Genomic DNA, 24885 nt, shown 5'->3' with positions numbered 1-24885 from the left:
AAAGTCTGCATTGCCCCTCCTTATTAGGTCTTTAAAATACAGAAAATTACATAAGAATATATATACAGAACCACACAGAGAATGATAAAATAGAATTACCATAAAATGCAATAACAAGCATCAGATTATTCACAATCTTTGAACCCAACGACTATCGGTCTGGCGACAGATAAGCCTCTAGGGGAAAGGGACTGTATTTCTGGGGTTCGGGTAAAGCCATCAGATATCTGGTCTAAGACTTCCTTTTCCCGTGCGCTGCTCATTGTTTACAGTCCAATTAGCAACTTGAGATGCGAGACTGGAGTTGGAGTAGAGAGAGGGCGTCAGTAAAAAGCTAAATTATTGTCAGACGATAATTTATTGGTTCCCAGATTGCATTTCACCCAACGTGTTCGGCCTCTTCTGGTCACTAGATTATTCATGACTGAGTTTCTCATTTATATTCCCTTTTTAAGTTCTGTGGGTAATGAGTTCCACATATTGCTCCCCAGCACAAAAAAAAGTGTTTACTGGACTGCAACTTTTTTCCCCAGTATGTTAAGGGATCAGTTCTTCCAAATCACAAAAATATTTTTTTGGTCCAATGTATCTCTCATTTTTAATAGCCTTGCTGATCGTTTATATTTCATGTGCCAAGGTTTTCAGATCTCCAGCAGCTCTTCTGCCAGCATATCATTGGTTATTTAGTTGTATGGCTCTCAAAGCTAAAAGAAATGTACTGGCTTTTCAGGCTAATCCACAGATCTAACTGTGAAAAGTTTCTATTGATTGACAATGATTTTCTATCTGCCCGAGACTGTATGGCACAAAAACAAGCACAGTAAATCATATAAGCCCGTCAATCACACACAAGCCTGAGGATTTGTGGCTGAATACCCAAAGACTGTTCCACTGCACCTCTGCACTAATAAGATAAGATAAAATAAGATAATCCTTTATTAGTCCCGCAGCGGGAAATTTGCAGGCTTACAGCAGCATAGGGTAAAGTGCACACAAGAGACATAGTAAAAGAAAGACAAGATAAAAATAAAAATGATAATGAAGCCTAGTGTACAAATGTAATATCATAGAATTGAATTAGATTTTTTAAGTTACTGCCCTGGTCAGCTTACTATGTAATCACCTACTTGCTAGATGATGTTTTTTTGTCGGGAGTGCGCCACTTGAGTATTTGTATCATTCTTACAGTGGTTAATGGGCCAGCGGTCTGGCTAATCAAAGCTCCGACTGCTCCTCTGTGAAATGGATTTAATTTTATTTCTACGTGGCACACATTGCTCCCACAGAGAGCTCTTTTTCATTGAAGCAATCAAACGGAGAGGTTGAACCAGGAAAGAATTGATTGTGAGATGGAGATTTGGCGATATTTTTCTGCATTCATGCTCCCCTCTACCTTCACAAGCCTTCCAGGGCCTGCTGCTGAGAAGCATCCCCAGAGCATGATGCTGCCACCACCATGCTTCAGGGTGGAGATGGTGTGTTTGTGGTGATGTGCAGTGTTTGGTGTTCGCCAAACATAGCGTCCGATGGCCAAAAAGCTAACTTTTTGTCTCATCAGACCAAAGAACCTTCTTCCAATTGACCTTGGAGTCTCCCACATGCCTTTGGGCGAATTCCAGGCAAGATTTCATGAGCTTTTTTCCAACAGTGGCTTTCTCTTTGCCACTCTCCCATACAGCTTCGACTGGTGAAGAACCCGGGCAACAGTTGTTGTATGTACAGTCTCTCCCATCTGAGCCTCTGAAGCTTTTAACTCCTTCAGAGTGGTCGTAGGTGTCTTGGTGGACTCCCTCACCAGTCTTCTTCTTGCCCGGTCACTCAGTTTGTGAGGACGGCCAGCTCTAGGCAGATTTAAACAAGTGCCATACTCCTTCCATTTCTTAATGATGGATTTAACTGAACTCTGTGGGATGTCCAGTGAGTTGGAAATCTCTTTGTAGCCATCTCCTGACTTGTACTTTTCATGATATTTTCTCTGAGTTGCTTGGAGTGTTCTTTTGTCTTCATGTTGCAATTGTAGCAGGAATACTGATGAACCAGAGACTGGACCTCCCAGACACAGGTGTTTTTATACTACAATCACTTGACACACATCAAATGCACTCAGGTGATCTTCATTTCACTAATTGTGACACTGCTGGCATCAAGTAGCTGGACCTCTGTTGAATTAGGTCAGTCACTTTAAAGGGGGTGAATATTTATGCAAACACTTATTTTACACTATATATTTTTAATTAATTGACATTAGTTTGTAAAAATCTGTTTTCACTTTGACGTGAAAGAAGCTTTTTTTGCAAATTCTTGTCAAAAAAGCCAAATTATATTGACCATGATTTCATGTATAAAAGCAACAAAAGGGGAAAACATCCAAGGGGGGTGAATACTTTTTATAGGCATTGTATACACAAGATGGTTTCCTTAATTTATTTGTCTTCTGTCTCAATCAGGTGATGTGGTGGTTCACTTTACTCTGTGATCTGTAGCTTTAGCTCCTATCTTTACCCTTTTAACCTTAATCAGTTTGACCTCCTGGATATATCCTTCCAACACATATTGTAGACCCATCTGTGTACAATATGCCTTTTCCAAGTATTTGTTAATGTGTATCCAGGAAGTGCAGTTAGCTCCATGGTAATGTAGCTCTAACAGCTTGACGCAGTAGCGACAGGGCTTAGAGAGGCATCAGTTGAATGAGCTTTTCTGCTATTTGTAATTGGTTTTAATCCAAAACTGTAAAAGTCTGCAATTATTCAGGGCAAATAGAGTTTTTGAAATAGGTAAATGTTGTGGGAGAGATATATAGTGCAACTAGTGCTATGTGTGCATGAGTGTTACACCAACGGAGATGAGGCAGTTGTTATTGTTCCGTTCTTGCAAAAACTCAAGTGCTTTCACTTTTGTAGATACAGGAGGGGTACTTTAGTGCTCCGTGTTATAGTTCTCTTACCTCTCTGGAATGCGTTGACCTGTTTTGTAAGACATCTAGTGGTAACAACGCTCAGTGAGTACATGTCTATGCATGAAACAAGTCGTCAGTAAACCATAACAAGAAAACAACATGAGTTCTTCTTCAAGGATGGAGTGAAGCTACTCACAGGGAGAATCATTCAGTATTCATCCATGCTGGAACTCTCCATCCAGAATACAGATGCTTTGCAAAAAAATCAAAAGGAATTGAATTTTGACACGGCAAAACATTTGCCATCTGCGATCCGTCATGTTCCTGGAACAAACAATAAAAAAGCCCTGAGCATTCAGGGAATGTGAAATATATCTTTGCTCTCTGCCAGTGCTGTTTGGCTGTTAAAAACAGATTCTGTTTTATCTTTCCTCCTGAGATCAAAGCAGTGAAGGAAAGTTCTGCCTTACAAACATGACAACTTTCACTACACAGTGGTGGATGTGGAAAAAACGTGTACTTTTGGGTAAATCTTCACTAAGATGAATAAAAGAATAACTTGATGAGCCCCATTTGTACTTTGCCTGAATATATACTTTATTTCAACACAAATCTGATATCAGAGAAGATCTTGGTAAAGCTCATTTGCATGGACACAGTCATACCAAAAATTTACATACAGAAACACGTACAATCCAGACTGGGTCTGGAACATCCACAAGGTCCTGGTCTTATCTAAACCTCCAGACACCTGGAACCTCTTAAAATGAGATAAATTGTACATTTCTTCATGTCTAATACAAATTTTTCCACGACAATGGCTCAACATCAGACTTCCCATATTAATTCGTAATGTGATGATCTCACCTGTGCAGGATGGCCCTTTGTAGCACCGCTGTTGCCGATGTGTTAGTGTGCATATCAAGGTGGAATAAAATGAAAGGCACAAACAAACACTAGTTTGATGAATGAAGTATTTTGATTTTACTTTCATGATACTATTATTTTCATTAAATACCGGCAGATATACTTTGTGTTGTCTTTTAGTTGATGGTTTACCATTTACAATATGAACCTCAATTATTGTGTGACGTCAAGTCTGGGTCAAGTAAGAACTCCAACTCTGAATAACGTTCAATCGTACAATTTTTCAATTTCGGAATTGTCTTGAACTCAGCAATTGATCATAAGACGTGTATTTAAAGTTTGTCTCTTGCTGTATTGTAGAGCTCTGAAGTTCTGCGGCACCGGGGGACCTCCTCACGTAAAGATCGTCATTGAGTGGGAGAACAAGACTAAAGAATGGTAAGCATTGTGCACAATCATCTCAACTTTTAGTGGAGTGTGATGAAATGTAAACAGACATGTAGGCAGAGCACAGGACTGTTGAGCATGCCTTCCTGACTGTCACACCGATCCAGAACAAATTCTGCAGCTGAATGAGAAGAAAAGACAAAAATGTGTGTGTGTGTGTGTGTGTGTGTGTGTGTGTGTGTGTGCGTGTGTGTGTGTGTGTGTGTGTGTGTGTGTGTGTGTGTGTGTGTGTGTGTGTGTGTGTGTGTGTGTGTGTGTGTGTGTGTGTGTGTGTGTGTTGCGTGTGTGTGTGTGTGTGTGTGTGCGTGTGTGTGTGTGTGTGCCTTCCAGTCTTTTTGGCAGCATCCAGGAGGAGGTGGTCAAGGACGCGGAGAGTGTGAGGAGCCAGCAGCAGCAGCACCTGCAGCAGCACAGCTGTACGTTGGACGAGTGCTTCCAGCTGTATACCAAAGAAGAACAGGTGAGACTGAGGACAACACAACTCTGAAGAATAGTAAAAAATAGAAAAGTTGTTATTAACATCTGGTAAAATCCAGCCATCTGTCCATCTTGGAGTGACTTCCTGTCCCAAAATCAGTTAATATTCTAAATTGCACAATCCAAAACTAAAATTCAATCTCTTCCTAATCACGATTCCTCTTTTGATGGTTGTTGTTTATTTTTTTATTTAAAAAGTAGTTTGTTTGTTTGTTCAGAATTCAACTGAAATGAACACCTGTTGTTATGAGATGATAATATTTATTTCTCAATATATTTATGTAAGGTGTAAAATAAAGGGCTAGAGCCCTTATTGCAGCAGTAAAGCTGTAAGTGAATGCTGCATTTAAAGGAACTCCACCACTAGTTCACATTAGACTCTGTTTAAAGGTCTACGACAGTACTTCTGCATAATTCTGTTGCTCCAGAGGGAGCTCTGGTTACGTCACATAGTGTCATTTGGGGCTGAGAAGTAGAAGTTTGAAAATGAAAAATGCTGGGCTCGTACAGTTAGAAAGAAGCTTATTGCACCGCTGTCACTCGCACGTCATCCCCGCTTAACGCTTGTGGCTCGAGGCCACATAAGTCATCCGAATCGCCCGAGGTAGGCAGACGTGTTTCATTCTTTGTAATGTATGCACAAGGTTTTAACAAGAAGAAAATGGGTGAAATAAAAAAGGCGTTTTGACTGGTTCTAGACTCTGACATTGTAAGAGTGCAATGTTAAATGGGTTTAGTACTCTTCTAAAATGAAAGCAATGATACCCTTTTTATAATACATTTATATTAATATATATGTCATCCCATTGATCCTATTAACACCTCCAAGGAGTGGTGACTCAAATCTTGTTAGTCATAGGTATTAGTAGTAAGTTCACTTCCTATTCTGAGTGACCTTTAGGGTACGTGGGTACTTTTCTCAAGCCTTAACTCCCACATACTTATACCAGCAGTGAATTATTCTTTTTCAGCCTAAGTGAATTAGGCAAAGAAAAGAGATTTGACAGACAGGTGGACAGAAATCACTGCAAAGCTGCAAAGTATGTAACATTGAAAATAGTAGAGTTTCAAGAGGTCGGAGTGGACGACTTGAGTTTATTTTTTTATTTTCAAGTAGGTTTTCAAGTACATGGAATTTGTCTTGGTTTTGTGGTGCATTGTAGTCAAAAATATACCAAGGAAAGAGAAAATCCATCCATCAGCTTGGCAGAGTATTCATCACGTCTCCCTCTACAGCAACGTTTTCCAGCTCCTCCTTGGGGACTCCGAGGCGTTTTAAGGCTTTGCAATATTGCAAAAATCTTTTAGAACGATATAGGTCATTTCCTATCTTCATAAATGTCTCCACTGCGGGACTAATAAAGGATTATCTTATCTTATCTTATCTTATCTTACATGATGTGTGTTTTTGAGTGAAAAGGATAAAGAATAATGAATGAAATGAAAAGTCCGGAATCATTTTTTATTTCATTAACAATGTGCAAAATTAGAACATTTTCAAGTAAAATTATAAAGACAAAAATTGGTAAATATTTACCAATGTACACATTTGTTAATTGCATTGAACTGAGTGGTAATGTAAAGTTTGATATAAAAACAAAACGCAGGTTTATAAATGATATTCCCTATAAATATTTCACATCATGTTTTCAAAGTTAGAATATTTTTTATAGACAACGAAATTGATTATCTCAACACCTTAATATATGATGTCATCATGATACGATTCCATTTAAAATGACGATTTAATTGAACCCTCCCGAGATACTTTACCTCCCTTGCTTAGGTTTGCCAGCATATCTGACTCTGCCTTCTCGTGGGAGGACGTGCTGGTCGGTACAGGAGTCCCTCAGAGCGCTCTTTCGTTTTGGTTTCGTGCTGTTCTGTGCCAACCAAAAAAAATGCCAATAACCAGTTCCCAGTGCTATTTAATGACATAACTGCCCTGAAGAGCACTTCAGCAACACTTCAACTGCTTCAAAGAAGCCAGCCGAACTTGGGCGTTCTGTTGCTTTTGTCAACAGTTACTGTTGACACTTCAGATGACAATGCCTGTCTCTTTTAACCAGTTCCCTGATTACCCCTTGCTCAATTATTTCCCTTGAATCTTCTCTAAGTGGGAGGAACTATGAGTGAGACTCAAGTGAGAGGAAACAAAGGGACAATCACGGGACTTGGGATGTAGTGTCGTACTTTATTTTTGTTTCTTTCTCTCTCTTTCACACGCACGTTAACACACGTGTAATGGGATGGCAATCACATCTGTGTTTGATAATCGTTTCCCTCGTTGGAAGCATTGTAGAGCGAGCATTGATTTCAGCGATTCCTGTAGTAGAGTTGCGGGAAGCGACTGAAACTCGCAGCGCACCAAAGCAGCACTTTGCTGCTGAAGGAAAGCACCGTTTATGCCCCCCGCAGGTTCCTCTCTCGCTCTAATTACGTTTTGTAAAATGACAAAGTATCATTAGGCGAGGAAAATAAACCTCCTGATCTCATGTCATGAAAGGCACTTCAAGAAGAGAGGCATGGAGGTATGAAAGGGCTTCAATGAGTCCACTGAGCCCTGTTTGGAACTATAGCAACAACAGACAGATTAATAAAGGTGATAATTGTGTAATGGCATAGGCAGGATTTAACTAAAACAAAGGGCTTGAGTCATGACTGGGATTGTTATTCATTTTGATAGAATCTTTTGAGTAAAGTCAACAAATCAGGCAAATACTAGGCTTAAAGTATTTCACCTGAGTCAGATCCACACTTCACAGAAACACAAGAACAAGTGGTGGGAAGACTCTTTATCCTCTATAGAGTCCTCAGTCTGCAGTACAGAGTCTGTAAAACTATAGAGGAAGAACACCTAATTACATGTTATAATAACCACAAATATCAATAAACATGTTTCATTTCTACTCATTGTTTTTGTTTTTTAACCACATAAATGATGCGTGCCCTCATTCCAGCTCGCCCCGGATGACGCCTGGAAGTGTCCGCACTGCAAGCAGCTTCAGCAGGGCATGGTGAAGATGAGCCTGTGGACTCTCCCCGACATACTCATCCTCCACCTCAAGCGCTTCAGACAGGTACGTGTGCCGTGAAAATGGACTCGGGTGAAAGCAGGCACTCTGGTTCAACGTCCATCGAATCATTAACCTCTTAAGGTGGTGGGTCAAATGAGGAGCGGATGTGAAAGGGGTCGCTCGTGGTGTCAAACCCGTAGTTCCCCTCAGCTCTAGGGAGAGTTGTTATGCGCTTTATTGATTTTGGTTCAAACAGCTATTTTCAGCGAGTAAAGAGGCTCTGATAAACCCACTGCACAGTTCCTCATCAACACCTAACTGGCAAATTTAGCGACTAGTGAAGAAGAGTGAATGTTAAATCATTTGGCCGAAAAACAACTATAAAGGCAATTCTTCGTTAACACAGTTCCCTTGACATCTTTACAAGGTGATGATAAGTCAATATTTAGTTTACAAGCTTATACTGATCGCTAACAAAAACGATTAAAGCAGCTTCAAAAGTAGTGGAACTTTTAAAATGTCACCCTGCACTTTCAGTGAAATTGTGTTTTGTTGTGCTCTTGCCTTTTCTGTGAGGAGTGAAAGTAACAAAATCATCAACAACTGAATCAATTTAATAGCTAACCATATTGAAGAAGAAAAAAGTCTCTCTTGGTAATTGCTGCATCTAATATTCTGCAGACAATGAGGATTGAAGCTTTGACAGTTTGAGAGGATATAAGTGAGGGGTAAGATAAGTGCTGAGCAAGAAATGCATTATAGGCAGAAAAGGATCATGGATATTGCGCTGTCAGACTGTCGCCTGGATAGATGGAAAATGTGGGCTGCAAAATAAAGGACAGCCACTCCTCTTACCATAACAGTTGGAAACAAAATGGAATATCCCAATCATTGAAACATACCCCTCTGGTCTGCCCCCCCTCCCATTTGTCCCTGATTACCATTCATTATTGAAGATGCGTCAGTCACAACGGTCCCTCAACGTCCTCAGTGACCTCAGCTGGTGTAGTAAGCTAGGGGTCAATCCCACATATCCACCGTCTCAGTTTGAGTTTTATCTGAATGCAGCTGTATACAACAAAAACCGAGTGAAACATTCTGCTGGTGTTCGTCTTTGGGGAGAGATAGAGCTCTTCGGCAACAAGGCAGGAAGAAAAAAAATAAACCCCATAGAAACCCCACACTGGTACTAATCAATAATTACCTGCAGCATGACGGCCACTGCTGCTTCCCAGCCGAGACATCCACATAGAGAACATCTAGCTGTGCTGCTTCCTCCACCGAGGGAAAGACTGTCACATACACAGCAGGTCACCACGCCTTTGGTGTTGCACAGTACCCTGCCTTTAAAAACGGCTCATCACCTTATTGTGTCAGTACCGATACCTTAAGAATAACAATGACTTCCCCCCCCTTTGCTTCCACTCGCTGCAGGCATAGTGGGAGTGTTTTTCTCTCATATGCACGCTGCAGATACAAGTGCTCTTGCTCACTGATTGATATTTTGCATTAAAGTGCTGTAGCCGAGGGTTATGAGTTGCGCCCACAGTTATGAAGGTAATACAATAATAACACAGAGGCTCTGTCGTCTGGACCGAGGCAACAAACAATTTATATCTCCCGCCATGTTGACATGAACACGGAATCACTGCTTATAAGAGGGCACTTGAATTCCCTCAGAGCATATCGCTAAGAGGCATCTCTTAGTTTGCCTCTCAGTTGTTCCAGTCCTGGTTGGATATTCAAATGTATCAACACGTTATGGGACAAAAATTTCATTTGTTTTTGCTTCTTTTCACACCCCCCACTGCCTTGAATTGGAAGACACAAAATAAAAAATCCTCAAATCTGTCTCCTAAAGCTCTTTCTCACTGTTGCAACAATCATCAACTCTGCTTTGGTCGAAAATAAGCCCTTAATTGCCTGATGTGAAAGAAAAAACGTGTTATGATCTTCAGACTTCATTGGAAAAACACAAATACAGGAACTGGATATACAATTTCTGGTCTCAAATTTGTTCAGAAACAGATTTTGACAGACTGGAAAAACTGATTAGTAGCATGTTAGCCCTTCACAGGAAGTGAATCATGCGCTTAGGATTGTGGGTGTTTTAGGAGCACGATGGAAAGACACATGCATCCTTCACAATTTTCAGAAAGAAGGACTCAGTCCTCGATAGATCCTCTCGAGATGTATCCTTCTCCAAAGCTGCGCGCCCCGTTCCCACGCTAATTCTAAGCAGGTGTTGTACGTAATTAGACATTTTGACATTGTCACAGTGGGGAAAGCACGGGTGTGATTAATTAAACTAGGACCGGTTCAGCCTCAGGGTCGTGCATGCCGGCTCACTGCCACGGCTCACTAGGACACTTGATGAGAGCAGAGCCATCATTAATGTTATTAGCAACACCTGTTCCCTGCTACGACAAGCTCAAATGACTGCTGTTTGAAAAGGTTTTTTTCACTTAAAACTGTTTTGGATTCATAAGCACAGACAATAGTTGTCCACCTGCAAATGCACAGTCACACACCCTCTTGTTGTTTGACTTCGGTTGCATTCACTGGGGACTCATTAGTATCCACCCTCATGCCTGACACCAGGAACGGGCACACATAGTGGCTGCTGTGGCTGGAGCTGCTGCCATGTGTCCCGCTTGGTTTGAGTGCCTCTCTAAGCCAAATAGGTAAATATTGTCACTGCAGGAATTCTTTTTGTGCTGCTGCCGTTACTGTTATCGCTATTGTGACAAGACCTGGTGAACAATACAATACAATACAATACTTCTCCAGGTGTTAACTGGCCTCTACTATATATTTATTGTAATAAAAATGATTCACTTTATTTATATATCACCTTTCAAAACACTGTTACAAAGCGTTATACAATAAAAGCTGAACACACTTAAAACACAAAGAGCAATGACATGAACTAAAGCCAAAAACTAACTTAAATGTCATAAAACACAAAAAATAAATCACACAGCAGCAAGTGTTGTTACTAAAAGTGATTTTAAAGATGATCTTCTCAGGAAGGTCATTGCCACAGTGGCTTCTGGTGATCTCAGGGTTCGGTAAGGGACAAAGGGCAAGAAGAGATCTGAACAACTTGGGGTGAGGCCCCTCAGGGCTTTATACGTAATCAATAATATATTAGCCAGTGTTGGAAAGCCAAGATTGATGATGTGTTTCTGATGAATTGGATGAGCTGGAGACGTGAGCTTTTTGCTGATTCAGAGAGAGAGAGAGAGAGAGAGAGGAAGGAGAGTGATCAAATCAGCGATTTATGAAAGTTTGGATGTCGATTTCTAGATTTTTGGGAGAACTGTTCTAATCCTTGAAGTGTAGAATTGAAAAGCAGGATTAAACTATTGGTTTAAAAGGTTTGTCTAAACTGAAGTTTTGATCGAAAATGACACCGAGATTTCTGCAGTGCTGAGTTACTGATCGGGACAGAGAACCGAGACTGTTTGATATGGGGGTGATTGGCTAACTTGACATATCAGCATTTTACTTCAGGAAACTGTACAATAGATTTTTCTCTTCTTTATTTTTTTTATATCTGTGTATGTCCCTGCATGATGGCTAAGTCAGAGCATTTTTATTTCACATCTGGCACTGCTTGCAACTTTTCATCTAACTGGCATCGCTCTACCTCTCTCACAACTTCTGAATCTTTGACATGACACGTACCAAAAAAACATTACTGCAGCCAAGGTTAGGACAGAGTTTAACCTCCACCTTTGCCCAGTGCTTGATTGGCACCCCTCTGCCTGTTCTGACAAGCAGGTGGCACCATGTTGAGCCCTGAACGCCTGTAATCCCCAGCCATGGCCATCAGGCACTACCCTGCAAAGCTCCTACTCCACGCTGTGGTTTCCATCTTCTGACCAATGTGATTTTTCTCAGCCTCTGCATTAGAATGCAGTGAATCACTCTGTTTGACTCTGTGCCAGGTACCAGCTCTGCAGAAGCCAGCGATCTGCACAACACAGTTCCTAAGGTTGCGGGGGTATGAGAAACTATTAATTATGATCAGGGGGCCAATCCCAGGACGGGGGAAAGAAGCTTCAATAGGGAAGAATAATTTGAAGGGGAAATCCATACTGCACTTCTCTTAGCGGCTTCTAATCTTCCTGCATGTCTTGTCAATTCTAACCACACCCTGGAGTGACACAGAAAGTCACAAGCTGATGTTTTTTTAATGCTAAGATCCTGCTGCAAAATCACTGATAGGGTAGAGATCAAAAGTACCTAAACATGTTTGAAGGTTTCAACCTAAAGGGCAAGTTTTCTTCCCGTTATGATTAGTCTTGGATGTGATAGTATTTCAAAACTAGGTATTTTTTTTCAAATGTTGCGACATTCTTTTGATAGCTGCCCAATCAGTTGATTTCTGTTAGATCCACTCCTCACAGGCTTCTACATGAACATTTGTGTTATTTTTCATATATATGTGTACTGTTTATGTTTAACAAATGTTGAAAACAGGTTGGCGACCGAAGGAACAAGCTGTCGACCCTGGTGCGCTTCCCCCTGACTGGTTTGGACATGGCCCCCCATGTGGTCAAGAGGAGTCAGAGCACGAGGAACCTGAACTTAGGGGCCTGGCCACCGCCCTGGAAGCAGCCGTCAGGCCAACATCACCAACCTGCCGACATGATCCTCCCCCACGACTATCTGTACGACCTCTACGCTGTGTGTAACCACCACGGAGGAATGCACGGAGGACATTATACTGGTATGGAATTGTGTAATATGATACATTATTCATGTTGAGTTCAGGGGGCAGTTTAACCTACAGCTTGCAGCTCATTTACATTACATTACATTACAGTCATTTAGCAGACGCTTTTATCCAAAGCGACTTACAGTCAGTAGTATATTACATATCATTCACCCATTCACACACTGATGACAGGCTACCATGCAAGGTGCCACCATCAGACTCTAACTAACATTCATGCAACATCCAGTCCACACCGATGGCAAGCCTTCGGGAGCAACTTGGGGTTAAGTGTCTTGCCCAAGGACACATCGACTGCCGAAGCCGAGTATCGAACCACCGATCCTCTGAATGGAGAACTACCTTGCTCTCCACTGCGCCACAGCCGCCCCAGTCACCGTCCTGTGGTGTTCAAGGAACGAGGCAATGAACAGGCAATGAACAACTCCACTCGTTAATTTGAGATTCAGATTTATTGGTATTATTTAATGTATTTTTTTTTTTTCATCTCGCTACTTTAGGCTGTGGCCTATTGCCTTTTTTTAATATTTATTATTATTTTCAACATTTTATTGAAACTATTAACAAAGCAACACAAACTGACTGCAGGGCGGCAGCTGAGCAGTGGGGATGCATTCAGCTCCGTATGTGTTTCCTTTAGCTGATAGCTGTTCGCCAAACACTGTTCGAAACAAAAAAAGTGAGCAAACTGTTTTCCCCATAGACAGTTTCTCCCCATTGTGTCTCTGAATGCAGAGCGGCGGTTTCAGCCAGGGGCCAGTTAAGAGTAGTGATTGAAGAATCAGCAGGCAATCAGCAGGCAGTATAAAACAGGCAATAAAAGGTGTTTTTGAGAAAGTGTGAATCACCAAAACCACGAAAGCTCCTTGGTCATGCAGCCAAAAATTAGCACCCAAAATATTAAGCAGAATGCCAAATTAGCCGTGGACAGACACAGAGGTGCACACTCACTGTCAGATGCACAAGCTCAATGGAGCGATTGCATGATTACCCTGACAGAGAAAACAAAAACCAAGACACTGGCTTCTTCCCCAAGGTTAACCACAGCACTAGTTGCATCTATTACTAAATTGACAAGTTGCAGTCACAGATATCTCAGCGGGCCCCATGTTAACATATATTAGGCTTGTTCAATAGATATCATGTCACGCTCTCAAAAGCAGCCAAACTGAGCCTTTGTTTCAGCCCATTTCTTCATAAGTGTAGTGTCCCTAGTAGGTGTACTTTATCTGGAATCAATTGACACCCTGCAGCCAATCAGAATCAACTATCTACCCAGATCATGGCATAAGCTTAAATAAAAGGCTTGAAAGTCTAAAAGTGTCCCTTTGAAAACAAGTCTTTGACAATTTGGGACTCTAATGACTCTAACTCTGGTCCTTCCCAACACCCACAACCGCAGTAATTACAACTAGAGTAAGCCTGTGGTGGATTGTCAGTAATTACCAACATTTCCAGTCAGCCGTTAAGACTGCTTGTGTGTGGAGGATTTTCAGACAGCACTCGAACCACGAACGAGTCCAACCCTTCGCTCTCCCTAATACTGTAGTCACTGGCATTTTATTTTATTTTAACATTGTTCAAGGAACAGCCATACAGAGTTACAAGATAATACTTTATAATATGGCACACAAAAATGTAAGAATTTACCAGGAAACAAGTGAGGGAAGAATGAGGAACTTAATGCTAATGAATCATTAGTTAATGAGTAACTCCAAATCGAATTTTAGAGTTGCTTATGATTAGTAAACGATTAGATATTTGAGAAACGAGTGAGGAACAAATCAGGAACTACTTGATAACTGATAAATCATTAATAAGTACTTAACTAATAACTCCTAATAAAGGACTTTATATGATGAGTAACAAGATAACAGACTAGGAGATCCTAATCAATCCTTGGGTAATGATTAGTTAATATCTGCAAATCAATCATACTGACCACTTCCTTTATGAGTCGTACCTGATTGACTCTGAGCCAGCTGCTAAAAGGCACAAAACTAGTAACAACTCATCAATTACTCATAACTTGAACATGAATTACCCATTTTTGTTCCCCCCAAGTAAAACAAATTTTTCTGCTGAGTTACAGATGTCTCTTCCCATAATGTAAATCAAAGAACTGCTCTAATGGAACTAACAGCTAACAAAATGGAGATTGCATTAGGTTACGTTCTGATGGGTTCAAGCTCTCTATGAGCATTGGGCGAAAGGTCAATTATTACGTTATCATGACGTTTTTTCGTTTTGGAGAGAAACTCGGGGCAGATCATCTCAGATTAATAGTAAATTCTCAATAAAAAAGTATTCAAACGGTAATAAAGAAGTGTATGTGAAAGAACAAGGGATTTTTTGTTTTGTTTTGTTTTTTATAGTGGTATATATTGGATATTGAGATTTGTGGAATTTCACTGGTATCTGGTATCTTGACATACCTACTAATGGTTCACTAGCAGTTAGTTCCTCATTTGTTCCCTGGTAACTAATTACATTTTTGTGTACTCTATTGTAAATTGTTACCAATTACTAGTTACTACTAATAGAATAATTGAATAGAATGAAAATAAAACCTCTTCCTGCCACATTCTAAGGCAGAGTCATTACCATCCGTAGTCTCGTATTGCAATCCTTCAGCTCTTAGGACACGCTGGTATGTAATGTAGGCGATGAGTTCAAGTCACTGGCAGTATTGGAATCTTGACACAGGTGAGGCAAAGCCAGGTCTGTAATTGCTTTGGTGGGTTGGTGAAGACCCACAGCATGGAGGGTTATATGCAGAAGAATTGGAGACAGCAGGAGATGAAGAAAGTGAAGCAGTCGTCTCCATGACAGCTTGCTTGACAGTTGAGTCTTATCCCTGGGTCTTTTATGGCATGGCTGAAATCTCACCTTGGAGTTGTGTTGGTGGTCAGTGGATTCTCAGTGTGTCATATGTATGTACAATATAGCTGCATTGTTTTAGTTGATATCATGTATCTAAGCCTCTTTATGGCAAGTTTGGACCACTTTCTTCCCACTGCTTTTTAGTAAAGTATATAAGTTCACTCATTTAAAATGTGTTGCACACATTGAAGGTATTAGGCTGGCATCAACAAATCCCATGAAAACCACTTCAGCGTATTCCTCCACGCAGCAGATTGGCAGTTTTGCTTGACTTGATGTGAGCACTTTCTCATAATTGCGTTTGTCCGTTTCTCAGACTGTTGTCATTTTTCTAATCCAGCTTACTGTAGGAACTCAGTGGACGGACAGTGGTACAGCTACGACGACAGCAGCGTGGACTTGGTGCCGGAGGAGGAGGTGTCTACCAGAGGAGCCTACATCCTTTTCTACCAGAGGCGCAACATCATTCCACCATGGTCGGCCAGTTGCTCCGTCAGAGGTATGATATCAAATGACTGGCGAGCAGGAATTAATCGATAAATAAAAAAATATTTAAATGAATGTGTCCACAACACAACACAGACTACTCGTATGTTCTATGAGACATCTGTGAGTTCCAGTGGAGAGAGCTGTCCCACAGATTCAGATTTAACCTTCTGATTAAATCAGCTGATTAAACTTTCACCATTTATGTTTTTACACACACCAGTCATGTGAGCCAACAATGTGGACATTTTACAGACTTATTGTTATCTCTGCCAGGAGAATAATGAGATCAGTCGCGTTTGTGCGAAGTCCGTCCATGAGTGAGTGTGCGCCTCTGTGTCTGTCCAAGGCTAATCTCACATTCTTACGCAGCCATCTGCAAAATATTTTAGGTGGCAAGTTATCCTCACACACTACTTTTAACCGGCCCCCCGCTCGTAGGGGCCGCTAGTAATGACACAGCTGAGTGCATCTTTACAAAATACGTTGCTCTTATTTTGACATGCCATAACATAAATTTGGGGAAGAGTCTGTTGTGCAGTTTTGAATCTGCTGACAATAGATTCATGGATTGTGGGAATTCTTCAGTAGTTTCAGATACAGCGATCCCTGATTGTCAAAAACTGAAGTAAGAAAATTTAATCAGAAGCAGAAAACTTTGTCTGGACAGACGAGTTTGCTGCATACAACAGGTGTTTGGCTGTAGAATTTCACCGGGCATAAAACTTTACCCTGCTCCATCTGCAGTTCTTTCCCCCACACAACCTCCCTCTGTCAAAGAACTGCTCTGCAAGATCTGTGCAAGTCCAAATATCAGCCCCAGACAAAAAATCCATTTTTAAATTATGTAAACCATTCTCCGAGAGGTACTTTTTCCCTCAGGATTTTAGTTTCCATCTGCATTATTTTCAATGAGAATGTTACATATCCTAATTTTAAATTCAAATTCAAGTTTAAGAGTAGTTGGTGTGGAGACAGCCAACCGCTCTTTGTGTCCCAGGAGGTTTTAAAAAAAAAAGCCTAATATACATGATAAGTCTATTCAAAATAAGTAATAAATACCTCTTTTCCATCATCAGAGTAAGCCCACTGGTGTCGCTACCAGGAAATATTCTCTCAGCTAATCACTATTCTTCCATTCAGAGTGTAAATTGCTTCGTTCCTCAAAATCCTTTTTCCCGTTTCTACGCTTCTGATGATGAAGTCTGCAGGGGTTGGTGTGTGGCTTGGAGCAGGCATAACAGATGCTTTCAAAGTCGTGCCTCTCCTGTGAATTAGTATTCAAGGTTTTACTTCTTTGCTAAAATTTACTTTTGGTTGTTGTAGTAGACCTCGCAATTTTAGCACTTTGTGAGAAGCATTCTGCTGAATTCTCGACAACACCTGCAGCCTCCATTTTGTCCTGCATCTTTTAGGCAACTTTTAAGTTGTTGATTTTTCCTTTGTCAGCTCCAGCTCATAGCATCTTCCCCGTCATTGTGGAGAGCGTCTGGGCTCGGTAGTTCACAGGGTGCTGTATTATAACAACACAATGTTTGTGTCGTTTTGCAAAGAAATAAGTGAATTGTTCGTCATTACTTCTTTTTAATTTGTGGACAAAAATATGATTTTATGTGGCAAACATTTCCAGAAGAAATCATTTTTCAGACGCAGGCTGTAAATATTAAAATAATGGCTTAGCGTATTTTGTCTTAAAAGTTTTTGGGCATTATCTATAATAAAAATAGTAGTAAAGGTAATATTTTCAGTCCACACATTATCTTTTAGTATATTTTATTCAGTGTAGAAATTCAGTATTTGTCTCTATATCCTGCTGCATAAAATGTATAAGCCTCCTGATTGGCACACTGTTCCTAGAACCTGAATTGATAGCACACACGCCTCAGCTCTGTATGCATTCCTGCCTGTCTGACTGGCTGGTGCTGATTGCAGGCTGTAGACCTCCTATAATATATCATAGAGCGACACTATAGGCTACAAATAACACAGGTAAGCACTTTAAGTATTGATACTATGGGTAAATAAACAAACACATCCACTTAAGCCTATAATGTTTCAATTAGAATATTATTTTACTATTGTGTACTTACTAGCCCAAGTACAATAATATAACAATAAAATCACAACTGATTATGGCTGGCATAGTACAACATGCTTAAAGAAATAATCATTAAATAGGAATAAGTTGCAAGAGATGCCGATACTGTCAGATATACACTCCAGCATGTCCTTCTGTTTGTCTGTCTGGTCCTTCTCGTGAACATAAAATATCTCAGGATGTCTCACGCGACGTTTACTGTGGACATGCTTTGCAAAAACATTTTGCAAGCTACTTTCATTCCTGATCATGAAATCTGTGAAGCTGACGTTCTCTCTCGCTTTAAATATCAGGAATGCAAAACTACGTGTTCCTAGGCCGAGCCCTGCAGCATGCAATGCCCTCCATTCATTCAGATGACTCTCGACTATGCTCCTTCAAGACCCTGCAGGATCTTTTGTACTCTAATTGCATGAGACATGGTTTAACTAAAAGCATAATTAACGTGTAACTCAGCAAGGTATTTCTTCTCTTCCTTTTGCACCAGTCCATTATCAGTAGATGTCTTTGTAGTTTGTGCATTTATTTGTATTTTCATTTAAATCCTGCAATCTTCAAATGGAATGGAATCCTTTCATTCAGCTGCTCCTCTCACTAGGCAATGATAAAAAAAACTTCCTCTCACTTTGTCATTGGCGAACAAGTTAGTGTTGAGGTAACGGCAAGGTTGTTTTTTCTTTCTTTCTCAGGGGCAGTGAGTATACAACCAGATATCTCTCCTTTAATCTTCAGCATGATCTAATTTCCTCTGATTTAACCTGAGAAAAAAACACACATACTCAATATCCCTGAAACACTCAGAGATAGATATTGCCAAGGTACAAAGTATCATTGCTGAGGCTAACACTACTTGTCCTTTCTCTTTCATGATGAAATTACTGCGTCAAAAAACATTTGTCATCAATAATCAGGACATTGTAATTAAATATTATCCTTATGAAATCTTCTACAGCTGACTGAATCATTAACCCTACCGAGCTTCAACCAATCTTGTTAATCAGCAATAACCGCATGCGGTATGCATGCCCCAGGTTGCTAACCACTTCACTACCTTGTATAATCGCCTCGTAGTCGAGGAGCTCATGTGGAATGGCCAAACTCTAACTATGTACTGCGTTTTATTATAATGTTCCAAACAAACTGTCTGACTGAACTGTTTTCATATTCCACAGATACAATCTCCCATGAGTAAAATAAAACTGAAGTTGCACAAAAAATTCTAAACATTGCACTGGAAAATGCACCAGAAGCTACTAAACATCTTGTTTTTACTTCATAAAGGCTCATTGTGGAGTGCCCTCTTTACTCATTCTCGTCCTTTGTGAGTTGCTATGATACTGGTTCAGACTCAAAGCACACAGGTTGAAACACAAACTGAATTGGCAATTACCTGGTTCTGGGAGATTTGTGAAAATGGCAGACATAACTCTTGGAATCCATAATCAGGCCTGACATTAAGCTTTTTCCCTTTGGGCAAGTAGCCGAAATATTTTACTTGCTTATATGCAGATTAACTTGTTCAAAATGGAAAAAAGTAGGCCTATTAAAAAATAAATAAAATCAACAGGGATTTGGACAATTATTCTAAATTATGTAAATTATGTTCTGCCTCAAAGCCACCAGACTGGACAGAAACAGCCACTTTACGTCGCTGATCATTGTAAAACACAATCAAACTGAACAGAAACAGAAGAAAATAAAACACAATCAAACTGAACAGAAACAGAAGAAAATAAAACAAACAAACATTGTCGGTTAGGGTTTCCACGGTCCCAAAAATCCCCACCGCTTGTCGCTTTCTAAAGAAGCTTGCCATCAGTAGTTTTAATTATATATCATAAGTTGGCCAGCACCTCTGGCCACAAGCCCACAGTTGGGCTCATTTTCTTTAACCAATTTAACGTAAGCATTAAAGCATGGTGGAGTTAGCAAAGTAGCTTGCTAACTAGCCAGCCGCTAGATGAGTAACATTTAAAAACAACCTAATGATTCATACACACACTGTTGTGGCAGCAGAGGAAAGCACATTGATATTGCCAAAGGAGTGACAACTTTGTTCGAACATTTTCTGTAACCAGTGTAGAATGAAGCATGACAGAATTAGCAACTTAGCTAAGTCCATTCAACACTGATCACAGAAAATAAGCCCAACAGCGGGCCTTCTCTTCGTCTCTCCAACTGTTTAGCATATAAGCAACATTTTATCTCCATCTCTCTGATAGTTAAGCAGCAGCTGTGACAACTGAGGAGGTTATCAGAAGGCTAATCTAACTATAAGCAATAGCACAATGACATTTTCTATCCATATCTGAAACGGTGTGCTGATATTGTAGCTCTCTAGAGAATCGAATCGCAGTTTATCATCTGAAATGTATGCAATGTCGATGCTGGCACCCAACTACACAGTACGATGACATTTACAATGTGTAACTTTAGCACACTACTCTGAGGTGATCAGTGTTTGACATAATCATGACAATGGCTGTGAAAGGGTCCGTAGGTGCCTACTACACAAGACAGATGGGGCTCTTTGCCACAGAGTGTCTTTTTTGTCATTGCCACCAAAGATTTCTGGCTTCAATAAAAACCCTTAAACAGCAGCATACAATCAACTTATTACACCCACGAAGTATATTAATCATGTCCCTGCAATGTCAAACAAGTGCTTGACCATAAAGTGGTGAGAGCTAATGTATTAACTGGTTGATTCAAAATGTAAACACTCATTGTATTATCCTTCCCTTGAATCAGAAAGGCAGCTACAAGTCTGTGGAATGAAACACAGCTCCACACACAGCGCTGAGTTCTGGCTCATATGGTTTCTGTTTTGAAATGTGCACTCATTTATTTCAGGCTGTGTTTCCATACCCAGACGTGATTACATTTGCATGCTCTTCACATCAAATATCAAAGGAGCCTGGTATTGGCTTTGTCAGCACCAATGACAAATACAGAACAAATGTGAAAGAAAATTATAAAAATATAAAAAGACAAAATAAAAAAACTGTGCAATTTAGGGGGTGGGGGCTCTAGTCCGTCCTCCAGCTTATTCATGTTTACTGAGTACTGTGCATCAGAAAAAAAGAATTCACGGGATGAGAATGCAGACATGAAGAGCACAGTAGAGCAGTGGAAGTTTATTAGGGATATTAAGGTAGAGCAGTGTGGAGACTACAGAATATTGTATTACAATGGTAAGTAAGCACGCGATGGTAAAGGTCAGACAACATATAACTTTATTAACTGGCCATGGCTGCTCAGTGGACGGCATGCCCATACAGATACCACAAATGTCAGAGGGCCTCTTATGAGTAAGGTCTAACCTTTATCATTGTGAACTTTCGCTATAGAGTACATGTCAGAAATAATGTTTTACTGCTGTTTGACATTGCACACATCTTGGAGACATAATGTACCTTCCGTTGTTCAGTATGTCCACTTTCAAAAGGACAAGCACTCTAGAGTCAGTGTCTTCATCTGTGTCCACTTCCGCTGTGTAAAATCGATGTATTTCCATAGGTGTAAAATATTGAAGGCAAAATTTGAAGTGCACTGAAGCTTTAAATAATGTGGATTAGACTTTTATATGAACGTAGAATTTCTCTGTAGAAGTATAGCTATATAATATACTTCTTATTCATTTCATAAACAAAACATTAAATGGAACTGCTTCAGGATTAGTCGAATGAAAACCTAATAATTGGCAGGGTTTTGTTATTTGAATATTTTCTTAGGATTTGGCTGTTGCTGTCTCTAAAGTTGTGTGCAAATACTGTGATAACCATTAAACTGTTGCACACAGAAGTTATTTTGCTTTTAAACATTTGTGCTTGACACTCAGCTGCTCCCAGAGCTATTATAGAAAAGCTCTCCACTTCAGTGGGCATGTATTGTATTTACCATTATTTTCCTCCACTGTTCTGCTCTTTATTGTTCTTTTCATGCGGAAATGAATCACAGACGTAAATAATCGAAACGCAAGGCTTCAGTGAACATTTTTTATCTTATTTCCTTCAAGCTTTAAATGCTCTGAAGTCTGAGGGTCTGTTGGTCGGGGGTTTGATCTCCCACTCTTCCTACCTAATCTCAAATGTTCTTGGAAAGCGAAGACGACATTGTTAAACCAAGATTTTCTTCTTCTTTGTTGAGAAAAAAAGAAAGTGTCAGTGTCGTTATTTCAAGACTTGCACATAGGATATACTTTCTGTATCCTATGTGCAATCAAATGTCTCTCTGTAATCCCCCCCAAAAATCCTCCCCCTCTGTAAGCCTCCTACTCCCTCACCGTATGGTAGAGAGACAGATGATGGATTGAAGGGATTGGAACATCTCAATGATTGCGGACCTCCATCGAGTACATGATAAGGTGGCCAGGAGGCACAAATAATGAACACAAAAGCATTGCTTTTTTCACATTTAATGGTGCAGGGAAAATCATGTTCACCCACAACAGTGGTAACAAGCATGTACACTGTGGGTATAAGCCTGCCAGAGAGTGCTGCAGGATATTAGTTATTTTTGCAGTTCCAGTTTCCTCATATGGAAGTATATGGGTTTTTGGTTAGCTGCCTGAAATAAGGTGTTTGGTTAACAGAAGCTTATTTTATCATTTTGTTCCGGTACATAAATTACGTCAGTAAATACCCCCCTTGTGGAATCTGAAAACTTTTAAATGTCTAAATAAGGGCGGTTGCTATTTAGTGGTTAAATAGGTCCACAAAACACAACGTTGACCAGTCCCTTTCTTATACCATAATGATAATAGGTGGAGTCAGACTTTTCTGTAGTGCTGACACAGTGCTATGCAGGACTACTTCTCCCTCTCTACTTCCACTACAACCGTTCACCTTTTCACAAAAAACAAGCTATCATTAAGTTTGATAAAGGAGATGCTGGCACACTCTTTGGTATAATTAACAAAGCAGCATCCTCCAGGGTCTGAAAAAAGAACGAGGCCAATGCAGGAGAGTCAAAGACTGTAGATCATCAAATGGCCACTTGAGGGGGCATTTCAATGATATCACTACTTATTATTTGAAGTGATTGGCACCTGATCTAACTAGCTGTTCAATTTACAATCAGCGAGTAAGTATGAGAGTTGATTCATCATATCAATTATCATTTCAAATTGCTGCATTGTGGGTAACATAGGTGCCAGATTGTGACAAGGAAGAAGAATGCATGAAATCTTTGTTTTAAAATGCGTAATCGTTGGAGTGCTCTTTTATGGTTTATATCGCTCCTCTGATCCCTCTCTTCTCTCTTTCTGTCTCACAGGGTCCACCAGTTCATCAATGTCAGACCACTGGCTAATCCGGCTGACAGGGGATAGCAAGAGAGGCAGTATGGTCTCCCGGTCCTCCACCACCTGCCCGTCTTCCTTACCTGACTCACCTGAGTCTCCGGTCTTCCTTGAAAATGGTTCTAAAGAGGAACGAGGTGAGGGGCCACACTCAGTATATGCCCTCATTAGTGTCTTATCAGTTGCTTACTTCAAGATTAATGCTGTGCAAAGGTGTCACATTTAAGTGTAAAAGCTAAAACATTTTCCTCTCTACATTATTGTCAGGGGTTTTGAGAGCAGGCCCTTTATCAGGGGTCTTCAGGGGCGCAGCGTGAGCATGAAAGCCCCCAGCAAGACCAAGGAGGCCCTGAGCAAAGTGTTTCCCCTGCGCTGGTCATTTGGATCAAAGGACAGACGGAAACCAGACCCGGTGCCTCCGTCTGTCCAAGATCCTGCCCCTGTGGAGCTGGTACAGTACTTGGAATCTGGCCGGCGGCCCCGGTGCACAAAGGATCCAATAGCAACATTGATGAGGGAACCGCGCAGGACAAAGGAACCAGCCGAGGGCCGAGCTCCGACCAATGTCAGATCTGCCAGTGTTGGGAGCTTGAGTTGTATAAATAAGTCAGATGATGAGCTGCAACCGGAGTCGCTGCAGGTCCCGGAGGGCCAGAGGAGGGAACCGGATAAGACAGCCAGCTTGAGACGCAGGAAGGGGAGCCAGACCAGAGATGAGATCAGCAGTAGCTCTGGTAGTAACACCCTGAACAGCAGGAAGGATGCCAGGAGACAAAGCTCCTCAAAAGCCTCCCAGGACACTACTGAGACAAAAAGGAGTTCCAGTGCTGGAGTGCAGCCCAGCTACAGCACTCCTAGCCTTCAGGATGGGACCCTGAGAAGACAGAAAGGGGACAGGGCTGAAAGGGAACACAACGGTGCATACGAAGGAAACTCTAAGACCAAGAAAGGAGAAGTGCCCAAGAACCACGAGGGACTGCTCTCCTTCTTTAAAGGTAACTTCCTGAAGAAGGATAGGGACTCAAGGAGGTCCAAGGAGGGGGAGTCAGGGAGAGGAGGAGGTGAGGAAGGAGGCAGAAGGGCCCTCTCCAGGCTGTCGCTGTCCAACGGAGCAGCGGGTGGAGGAACTGGGGTGGAAGGAGCCAAGCCTAAAGGTCCGGGCCATCCGGGCGATGAGCTGGCGAACGGGAAGACGGGACGAACCACGGCGGACATCAAGCGCTCCCAGAGCTCCTCCAACATCCCCACCAAAGCGGAGCCGAGCATTCGCAGGACGGCGTCTCTGCATCGCAACGGGATGTCCACAGCCCCGGCACCGCCACGCAGCCTGACAACGGACAAACCGTCTTACGGCACCCTGCAGAGGACCCGGTACAGCACCACCTCGCTGGGACGCAAAAGGACAGTCCCCGAGTCCAGCTTCTGACACGGAGATGCTCGACACGACCAAACGCCCACACGCAGCCTTTCTTATCTGTCATACAGTTAATTACATCCAATCTCTGAGATCAAAGCAATAGAGCTCCATTCACAGTGGTGGGGCCTTTTTGTCTCCAGAAAATGAAGTGGCTCAAAGTGGCCAGAACCATGGAGTTGAGAGACATGTAGCAAATGAAGAATCCTTTAATGCTGGGATACAAAGAACAGGGTGAAATGATGCGACCT

The 24885-nt window shown here is 41.2% G+C and overlaps 1 protein-coding gene across 1 annotated transcript in view; it reads left to right on the top strand.

The window, feature by feature from the left end:
* usp43a (ubiquitin specific peptidase 43a) overlaps positions 1–24676 on the top strand; it is a 112414-nt gene extending 87738 nt beyond the window's left edge. Inside the window, 7 exon segments of the mRNA XM_054604620.1 lie at positions 4127–4204; positions 4544–4673; positions 7651–7770; positions 12196–12445; positions 15675–15833; positions 23196–23364; positions 23488–24676. Coding sequence (XP_054460595.1) covers positions 4127–4204; positions 4544–4673; positions 7651–7770; positions 12196–12445; positions 15675–15833; positions 23196–23364; positions 23488–24646 — 2065 coding nt within the window. The 3' untranslated portion in view covers positions 24647–24676.
* Positions 24677–24885: the final 209 nt, after the last annotated feature.

Source organism: Anoplopoma fimbria, chromosome 9 (genome assembly GCF_027596085.1).
Source record: "Anoplopoma fimbria isolate UVic2021 breed Golden Eagle Sablefish chromosome 9, Afim_UVic_2022, whole genome shotgun sequence".
Classification (NCBI taxonomy): domain Eukaryota; kingdom Metazoa; phylum Chordata; class Actinopteri; order Perciformes; family Anoplopomatidae; genus Anoplopoma; species Anoplopoma fimbria.
The sequence above is the reverse complement of the archived record's forward strand: the minus strand, read 5'-3'. Positions and strand labels throughout refer to the sequence as shown.